Source organism: Aquarana catesbeiana, linkage group LG05 (genome assembly GCF_042186555.1).
Source record: "Aquarana catesbeiana isolate 2022-GZ linkage group LG05, ASM4218655v1, whole genome shotgun sequence".
In the NCBI taxonomy this organism is placed as follows: Eukaryota; Metazoa; Chordata; class Amphibia; order Anura; family Ranidae; genus Aquarana; species Aquarana catesbeiana.
In genome coordinates, this window is record NC_133328.1 from 647,690,694 (window position 1) to 647,700,798 (window position 10,105).

Sequence of the window (10,105 nt, forward strand, 5' to 3'; positions counted from 1 at the left end):
TGCGGTGATATACGTACGGTTTTATATACGGTGATATACGTACGGTTTTATATACGGTGATCTGTGCGGTGATATACGTACGGTTTTATATACGGTGATATACGTACGGTTTTATATACGGTGATATACGTACGGTTTTATATACGGTGATATACGTACGGTTTTATATACGGTGATCTGTGCGGTGATATACGTACGGTTTTATATACGGTGATATACGTACGGTTTTATATACGGTGATATACGTACGGTTTTATATACGGTGATCTGTGCGGTGATATACGTACGGTTTTATATACGGTGATATACGTACGGTTTTATATACGGTGATCTGTGCGGTGATATACGTACGGTTTTATATACAGTGATCTGTGCGGTGATATACGTACGGTTTTATATACAGTGATCTGTGCGGTGATATACGTACGGTTTTATATACGGTGATATACGTACGGTTTTATATACAGTGATCTGTGCGGTGATATACGTACGGTTTTATATACGGTGATCTGTGCGGTGATATACGTACGGTTTTATATACGGTGATATACGTACGGTTTTATATACGGTGATCTGTGCGGTGATATACGTACGGTTTTATATGCGGTGATCTGTGCGGTGATATACGTACGGTTTTATATACGGTAATCTGTGCGGTGATATACGTACGGTTTTATATGCGGTGATCTGTGCGGTGATATACGTACGGTTTTATATACGGTGATCTGTGCGGTGATATACGTACGGTTTTATATACAGTGATCTGTGCGGTGATATACGTACGGTTTTATATACGGTGATCTGTGCGGTGATATACGTACGGTTTTATATACGGTGATCTGTGCGGTGATATACGTACGGTTTTATATACGGTGATCTGTGCGGTGATATACGTACGGTTTTATATACAGTGATCTGTGCGGTGATATACGTACGGTTTTATATACGGTGATATACGTACGGTTTTATTTACGGTGATCTGTGCGGTGATATACGTACGGTTTTATATACGGTGATCTGTGCGGTGATATACGTACGGTTTTATATACGGTGATATACGTACGGTTTTATATACGGTGATCTGTGCGGTGATATACGTACGGTTTTATATGCGGTGATATACGTACGGTTTTATATACGGTGATCTGTGCGGTGATATACGTACGGTTTTATATGCGGTGATCTGTGCGGTGATATACGTACGGTTTTATATGCGGTGATCTGTGCGGTGATATACGTACGGTTTTATATACGGTGATCTGTGCGGTGATATACGTACGGTTTTATATGCGGTGATATACGTACAGTTTTATATACGGTGATCTGTGCGGTGATATACGTACGGTTTTATATACGGTGATCTGTGCGGTGATATACGTACGGTTTTATATGCGGTGATCTGTGCGGTGATATACGTACGGTTTTATATGCGGTGATCTGTGCGGTGATATACGTACGGTTTTATATACGGTGATCTGTGCGGTGATATACGTACGGTTTTATATACGGTGATCTGTACGGTGATATACGTACGGTTTTATATGCGGTGATCTGTGCGGTGATATACGTACGGTTTTATATGCGGTGATCTGTGCGGTGATATACGTACGGTTTTATATACGGTGATCTGTGCGGTGATATACGTACGGTTTTATATACGGTGATCTGTACGGTTTTACTAACACGTCCATATTCTTGGGCATTAACATTTTTCTACCCTTAAGGCGGGGAAGGGGTTCATTTTGAAGGTATTTGGCCATGGTTACCCATAGCAACCGGTGAGATGATGGCAGATCAGAGTATGGCCTGTATTGGGTGTTTGTATAGTGTGTATGGACCTCTGTAGATGGTCTACTAATCGCTATGTGATCACCTGCAGGACTGAGGCACCAATTTCCTGCAGAGTGACAGAAAGGAGCGCGCCCCCCGCCCCCCCCCCCCCCTTCTCCCCCCACCTCCCCCCCCCCCCCCCCCCCCCCCCCCCCCCGCCTGGTGATCAGTTCAGATAATTGTTCCTGATTGTTTTGTGAGGCCGGGAGGAAGCTGCTTGTAAAGTGGCCGTTATACTTCTATACTCCCCTCCGGTATTCCATTTCCTTCTCTTCCAAGAATCCGGATTTCTGCAGAGCTGGTCCTGCATCCACAATGTGTGACTCTGCTGCCCTCTATTGATGACTTTCTTGCAGGAACATTGAATTATTATTTACCATAGGAAAATATAATATAATAATTACAATATTAAAATAAAAATATATCTTTTTTTTTATTTTATTTAATAATCCAGTATTTATATAGTGTTTGTGCAGCATTTTACAATATAAGGGAGAAAATACAATTTAAGTACAGGGGGGCCCTACAATCGAACATGTGACATTTTGACTTGTGTTTAAATAAATTAGCATGGCTCATGTTGGACTTTAAAGTGGGACCCCTGTTGGGCTCTTAGTTTACTGCCAGGGGGGACAGTAAAAATGGGTCATGGGTTTTACCACCCTCCTAACCCACCAGTGGCCTGTGTGTGTGTGGTGGTGGTGGTGGGGGGGGGGGGTTTACATGCAGCATCCACTGTAAGAAAGACTTATACCCCCTGTTGCATTTGGTGAGCAGTGCTGCTACCAAACGTAAACCCATTCAAGCGGCGGTACTTACAAGTTTAAGATGAGGTGAAAGGGTGATATATTGCCTCCCAGCCACCTGTCAATCACCCTCTGAAAAGCAATACACAGGAGAAGTGACACAAGTCACAAGTGTCAACGGATCCTTATTGCAGTCTTTCCCCATCTGTGTTCACTTGCTGTCCCAGAAATGTGATGGAGGAAATTCCCCTTGTGGAGAGCTGTCACCAGAATGGGGGGGGGGGGGGGGGGGTCTTGCTAGTGTTATACACTGTGTGTGAGGGGGGGGGGGGGTTTGTTTTTGTTTGTTTTTTTTTTTTGTTTTTTTTTGGTTGTTTTTGTTTTCTTTCCCACTTACTTCACCCGCGTAAAAGGGGCCTTAAGGCCCGTAACACACGATACGAAAATGGTCAGTAAATTTCGTCTGAACGATCTGCCGATTTTTGGATCGTTAGTATGGTGCTTTTCGACAGCCGAGTTCGATCTTTCGTCCGACACAAGCTGGATGTGCAGACTATATAATTTTTGCCGTAAGTGAACACATTGTCTGATTATTTATTTTTTTCCCCCCCGTTTAACCCCTTGCCTACTGGGCGCTTTCACCCCCTTCCTCCCCAGGGCAATTTTCAGAGCTGTCGCACTTTGAATGACAGTTGTGCGGTCGTGCAACATTGTACCCAGATGAAATGTTTATCATTTTCATCACACAAATAGAGCTTTCTTTTGGTGGTATTTAATCACTGCTGGGTTTTATTTTTTGCTAAAAAAAATGTTCTTAGTTTCTGTCAGTAAATTTTGTAAATAAGTAATTTTTCCTCCTTCACTGATAAGGTGGCACTAATGGGCACTGATTGCTGGCACTGGTGGCACTGTATTGTAATCAGGGCACTGATTACAATGGATGCATGTCCCCTACGAGGAGATGCAAATTACCGGCATTTACGTGTGATTGGACACAGCCAAGCACATGGTTAAAAGAGCCGCAGCTCTTTTTCAGAGATCGGGTTACACCGTGTCCTAGAATTGCGGCGCACAAGAGCGGCCGTTCCGGGGCGACGTTTGGCGGTGGGCGGGCGGCAAGCAGTTAATACGGTTTTCGTCCAAAAAAAAAAAATGAAATCATAAGAGCAGCACTATGTATTCTGTCGTTTCTGAGCATGCGTAAACAATTCGACACATGACATCACTTCCGAAATTGTATTCGGTGACACTAGAAGTTTCGTATGGTGAGTAACCTCTATCACTTTCGATGAGACTAGTCTAAGACTGCAACAAAAAACAGGCGAACGGTCATCTGAAAATCTGATCGCGTGTTCGAGGCTTAAGGGCCAATTCACACCATTTTGCATTGCTATGTGTTGGTCAGCATTGCCCAACCCAGTTCAAAGACGAGGGTATTCACTTTGTTTGCTGTGGTGTGTTGCAAAAAAAAATTGCATGCAGTACTTTTTTTTTTTTTTTTTCCTTTTGAGCACAGCGGGTTGTGGCACAAATGACCGCATTCCAACACCGCTGTGGTGAAGAGAGCTTAATGAAATGTCAAAGTTTAAAAGAGGGGGAAAAATTGAAAGGTGAACGGTGTGACGCGCCAGGATTGCTGCTTTGGCACAGAGTCTCTTCCAGCGCACATCAGCGGACGATTGAATCCGACAGCACTGGTGTGAATGAGCCCTGCAGATATGACTTGTGTGTGTATAGGAAATGTTCTCATAACGGCCCTGCGCTGCACACCACATGTACAGCAAACCGTTCTGTACAATCATCCCATTCAGAGATCTGCAGATACTCCTCCTGAGGTGCATACAGTACATTGGGATAATATTTATGTAAAGTGCAGGATTGATTGTCATTGCAATTAATGTGAACCTGAAATACAGCACGGCGTTTTCATGGCAGACATGTAAATTAATCCTATATAAGGTTATTGCCTTAAAGTAATATTAAAGGCAATTAAAAAAAAAAAAAAATGCATACCTGCTCTGTGTAATGTTTTTGCACAGAGTAGCCCTTGCCCCTCCCCCCCCCCTTGCCAAGTGCTCCCCAAGCAAGCAGCTTGCTATGGGGGCGCCCAAGCAGGCTTAGTCCTGAGCCGCTGCTCTGCTTCTCCATTCACAGTGGCGGTGCTTTGTCACATATGGCGACCCATCAGACTACCCGCTGGAGTGCACATGCATGACGCCGCCATATGCCTTCCAACAGTTTTAGGACAAAAGAGCACACTAAAACCGTCACAGAAGTGACGTTCCGTCGCCGCCATCTTGCTACACCCCACACTTCTCCATAGTAAGGATACACTGAGATGGGGGAAAGCGGACCTCTTCTTACACCCACCAGAGTCTTGCATTTTACACTTATTTTTAGTAGTAAAGTGAGTTTATCTAGTGAAATACAGGACTAACAGTTCCGTCTGACTCGTTAGATGTTGCATTTTAAAAGCAGCATCAAGCCTGCTTATGTCACAGGTTTGCTAATCTGACAGAAGTTCGTTGCTTTCAAAATTAAACATCAAACCAGTCAGACGCAGTTCTAAGTACTGTATTTCACTATATAAACTCAGTTTACTGTTACAAATAACTTTAACTTGCAAAATTCCAGTGGGTGTAACAAGATGTCCGCTTTCCCCTTCTCAGTGCATCCTTACTATTGAGGAGTGCAGGATGTAGCAAGATGGTGGCAACAGAACGTCGCTTCCGTTACACATTCTGATGGGTCGCCTAATCTGACGAAACAGTGTTGGAACGCATATGGTGTCGCGCATGCGCACTCCAGCAGGTAGCCAAATGTGATGGGTCGCCATATCTGACGAAACAGGGCAGCTCTACCCCGCCCCCTCTCTTCTTATTGGCTCACTGGCTGTGATTGACAGTCCCTTTTCTCAGCCAGTGAGGAGGGAGAGTCCCCAGAGAGCCAAAAGTTTTTAGTTTCACTTTGATCTTCAAAAGTAACAGTACTTTCTTCTTTCTTTTTTCTTCTTTCTTTTTTTCTTCTTTCTTTTTTCTTCTTTCTTCTCCTCCTCCTCCTCCTCTTTCTTTTTTCTTCTTTCTTTTTTTCTTTCTTTTTTCTTCTTTCTTCTCCTCCTCCTCCTTTCTTTTTTCTTTTTTTTGTGCTTTAATTGCATTACAAAAATCAAAAAGTGTTAGTCTGATTATCTTTGTAGACCTTGGTGTATTTCCTCACCGATCTTGCAGCAAACTGTTGAAGTTTTGCCTATCACAATGGACCACATTCAGCGGAGTACCACTGATGCGCCCCCCCCCCCCCTTTTTACACTTACTTTTTTTTTTTTTTTTTTTTTTTATGATACAAGACGGAGTTCTCCTCTAATAATCCATATTTGCAGTTCCCAATGGCCTGCAAGTGGTTACAATAGAAAATTGCCATGTGCACGGTGAGCATTAGGTGACAGAGCTTGCACTTTAACCTCCCATACAGGCTTATCTGATTTTCAGTAGGTGGAACATTCTCTTGATGAAGGTAATGATCGGTTTTGCTCGATGTCGGGAGTCGCACACAATCAGATCTCCGGAGTACATTAGTAATGGGCGCATTATCTCTTGTTTACGGATCTCCGGCGTGTTTACTTTGTCTGGAGTACAAGTTGTTTTAACTCATCCTTTCTGGTGATGTTTTTTTTCTGTCCGGCTCGTCTTTAAACCGTCCCTTCCTGCCGTCTAATCCCCTCTAAGGAGATTATAGAGGGGTTATTTTGGGGAGTCGGAGCGCGGGAGGCAGAATGTCAAGCTGAGTTGCTGTTGAGGCCCCCCCCCCCGAATATCCATGTAATGCAACTTGTTTAGTCTGTCTACAAATTATTATAAGTGGAAGGTTTAAAAGCAATGGAATCTCGTTCACAGGCAATCGCTGGTGCATGCGAGCGGCCACAAATAGCTGCAGGAGTGGTCGGCCTCCCATTGCTTTCAATGGGGCTTCCTGCCCATAGGTAAGTGAAGGTAACCCCCCCCCCCCCGCAGGGCTCCAACATCTTATAGCAAATGGCCCCATTCACACGTATTGGTGGATCTTAGTGTGGCTGAATTTTTCTGTTTCTCACTGAGATGATGGAAGAAAAGTCTTGCCTCTTTGAAGTATCAAAGGTGTTTCTTGGCCCTACAGACTGGCTCGGGTCTGTCATATTTGGGGAGCGCACTTCAAGCCTATGGCTAGAGGACCTCAAAATTTAAAGTTGAAATCATAACCTTTGCTTTAGAGATGTCACTGTGGTTTTCAGAAGTGAGGCGAAGGCTGCTGGGCCTCTGTGTGACCCCCCCCCAATCCGAAACACAATTAAAGTGGTTGTAAACCCTTACGTGTATACCCAGTGAAGTGACTGGCCTCAGGTGATACACAACGATTGAAACCAAGGCTCCTACATAAGTTGTACCTGTTTATCTGCAGCCTTCTCTCCTCTGCAGCCTTCTCTCCTCTGCAGCCTTCTCTCCTCTGCAGCCTTCTCTCCTCTGCAGCCTTCTCTCCTCTGCAGCCTTCTCTCCTCTGCAGCCTTCTCTCCTCTGCAGCCTTCTCTCCTCTGCAGCCTTCTCTCCTCTGCAGCCTTCTCTCCTTTGCAGCCATTCAAAGTGCAGAATTTGCACAGGATCTCTCAGCTCTGAAAAGCAACAGGGCGGGGAGCTGGAGCTACATCAGTGAGGAGAAGTCTGAGAGCAGATTGGAGGGAAGAGCTGAGGTCGCCGATCAGCTGAAGGTCCCTCTCCTGTCATCATTTGTCTCTTGGTTTTTAGGAAAACTTGTCCGAATTGACTTGTGCTGATAGTAGAGGAAGGAGGCAGCAGACAGAAATGCTACTTAGTGCTCCCTGGCCTGAGACCAGTACACCATATAGAGCAGGGGGAGGCAACCTGGGGGCCCCTCCAGCTGTTGCAGAACTACAAGTCCCATCATGCCTCTGGGAGTAATTGTAACTGCTAGCCTTGCAATGCCTCATGGGAAATGTAGTTCAAAGGCTGAAGGACCCCAGGTTGCCTACCCCTGTTATAGAGAGGTCTGCTTTGTTCATTTTTCATGTCTGAGATTTACATCTAGGTTGGGTTCGCACCTACAGGAGATTGTGGCCGGCTCTCTATGGAGCCAGTTTACATATCTCCGTTGCGGCTGCGGATCGGCTTGCACAGGAACGCTGTGAGTCTTAGGCTCCGTTTCAGGGCAGAATTCAGGCAAAAATTTGGCCCTGAAACGGAGAACAGGGACCCCCGGACACCCCTGCTGCGAGCCGCATCCATCGGAGGCATGGACCCGGCCTAAAATTAGAACTTTTTACCCATAATAATCTGATAATGTTCTGTAGGAAGGAACATTCATCCCAAATAACCATTATGGTACCAAAATGTGTGTGTACTGTAAATTGCCTTCAGCATTGTTCCCGTTTTTTAAATTTTTGCCAGGGGGGCTGCCATTTTTGCTGAAGAGCCCCTGAACAGCAGTAAATCTTTAAGCTGCCAGCAGATTGGCCAATACATTTTTGGCACCGTGCCTAAGAAGAGAGCAACTGAGCATGTGCAGAGCTGGGTGAGACTGTAAAATCCAGTAATACTCTGTATATACATTGATGATTTTTACATAGCTATACCTGCAAAAGGGACCAGCCTGAAGTCATCCACCGGACTTAATTTTCTGTTTGAAGTGTCACTTCAAGTATTTGAGGATGGGTGGGGGACAGTAAGTTTAGGACAAGGTGTGTGTGTGTGTACCTGAGGGGGGGGGGTGGGGGGGGGGGGGGGAGAGAAGGTTGGGTCAGAGGAAAGGGGCAAAAAGTTGAAGTGCACTTTTAATGTGATATTTGGTGCACCCCTTTTTTAAATGGCTGCAGCAAGTGGGAGGAGTTAGGAAATCGGATGCAGACCTCCTCCCAGAATGGTTTTCAGAAGATGCCTAGGTTTACCTGCACGTTTTTATGCCTTGTAGGTTACCGGTGTTATCTCAGGTAATGTCGGCTAGTCAGTTGATGCTCTGTTGTGAAGTGTCTGGCCTCTGCTTATGGACCTTCTACATAGTACCCGCCTTCTGCTGGCGATGGTCCTCTTGCGCTGTGTGCCCCCACCTTCTGTCGGCGATAGTCCCCTTGCACGGTGTGCTTCTGCCGGCGATGGTCCTCTTGCGCGGTGTGCCCCCACCTTCTGCCGGCGATGGTCCTCTTGCGCGGTGTGCCCCGCCTTCTGCTGGCGATGGTCCTCTTGCGCGGTGTGCCCCCGCCTTCTGCTGGCGATGGTCCTCTTGCGCGGTGTGCCCCTGCCTTCTGCTGGCGATGGTCCCCTTGCGCGGTGTGCCCCTGCCTTCTGCCGGCGATGGTCCCCTTGCGCGGTGTGCCCCTGCCTTCTACCGGCGATGGTCCTCTTGCGCGGTGTGCCCCTGCCTTCTGCTGGCGATGGTCCCCTTGCGCGGTGTGCCCCCGCCTTCTGCCGGCGATGGTCCCCTTGCGCGGTGTGCCCCCGCCTTCTACCGGCGATGGTCCTCTTGCGCGGTGTGCCCCCGCCTTCTGCTGGCGATGGTCCCCTTGCGCGGTGTGCCCCCGCCTTCTGCCGGCGATGGTCCCCTTGCGCGGTGTGCCCCCGCCTTCTGCCGGCGATGGTCCCCTTGCGCGGTGTGCCCCCGCCTTCTGCCGGCGATGGTCCCCTTGCGCGGTGTGCCTCCGCCTTCTGCTGGCGATGGTTCTCTTGCGCGGTGTGCCCCCGCCTTCTGCTGGCGATGGTCCTCTTGCGCGGTGTGCCCCGCCTTCTGCTGGCGATGGTCCCCTTGCGCGGTGCGCCCCTGCCTTCTGCCGGCGATGGTCCCCTTGCGCGGTGTGCCCCCCGCCTTCTGCCGGCGATGGTCCTCTTGCGCGGTGTGCCCCCGCCTTCTGCTGGCAATGGTCCTCTTGCACGGTGTGCCCCCCGCCTTCTGCCGGCGATGGTCCTCTTGCGCGGTGTGCCCCCGCCTTCTGCCGGCGATGGTCCTCTTGCGCGGTGTGCCCCGCCTTCTGCCGGCGATGGTCCCCTTGCGCGGTGTGCCCCGCCTTCTGCCGGCGATGGTCCCCTTGCGCGGTGTACCCCGCCTTCTGCTGGCGATGGTCCTCTTGCGCGGTGTACCCCGCCTTCTGCTGGCGATGGTCCTTTTGCGCGGTGTGCCCCGCCTTCTGCCGGCGATGGTCCCCTTGCGCGGTGTGCCCCGCCTTCTGCTGGCGATGGTCCTCTTGCGCGGTGTACCCCGCCTTCTGCTGGCGATGGTCCTCTTGTGCGGTGTACCCCGCCTTCTGCTGGCGATGGTCCTCTTGCGCGGTGTACCCCGCCTTCTGCTGGCGATGGTCCTTTTGCGCGGTGTGCCCCGCCTTCTGCCGGCGATGGTCCTCTTGCGCGGTGTTCCCCCCGCCTTCTGCCGGCGATTGTCCTCTTGCGCAGGGCTTTTTTTTTTTCTTCTTGGTCCTGTTAATATGAAAATTCTCGTTACTCTGGTTTAGTTTTGCTGCTTTTTCCAATTTTTTTGGGGGTCTTTATTTGCTCGTT

The 10,105-nt window shown here is 48.3% G+C and overlaps 1 protein-coding gene across 1 annotated transcript in view; it reads left to right on the top strand.

Moving 5' to 3' along the window:
• Positions 1–10,105, top strand: part of CDC25A (cell division cycle 25A) — an 86,167-nt gene that overhangs the window by 69,406 nt on the left and 6,656 nt on the right. The window contains 1 exon segment of the mRNA XM_073632883.1: positions 8,191–8,285. Within this exon segment, the coding sequence (XP_073488984.1) occupies positions 8,191–8,285 (95 nt within the window).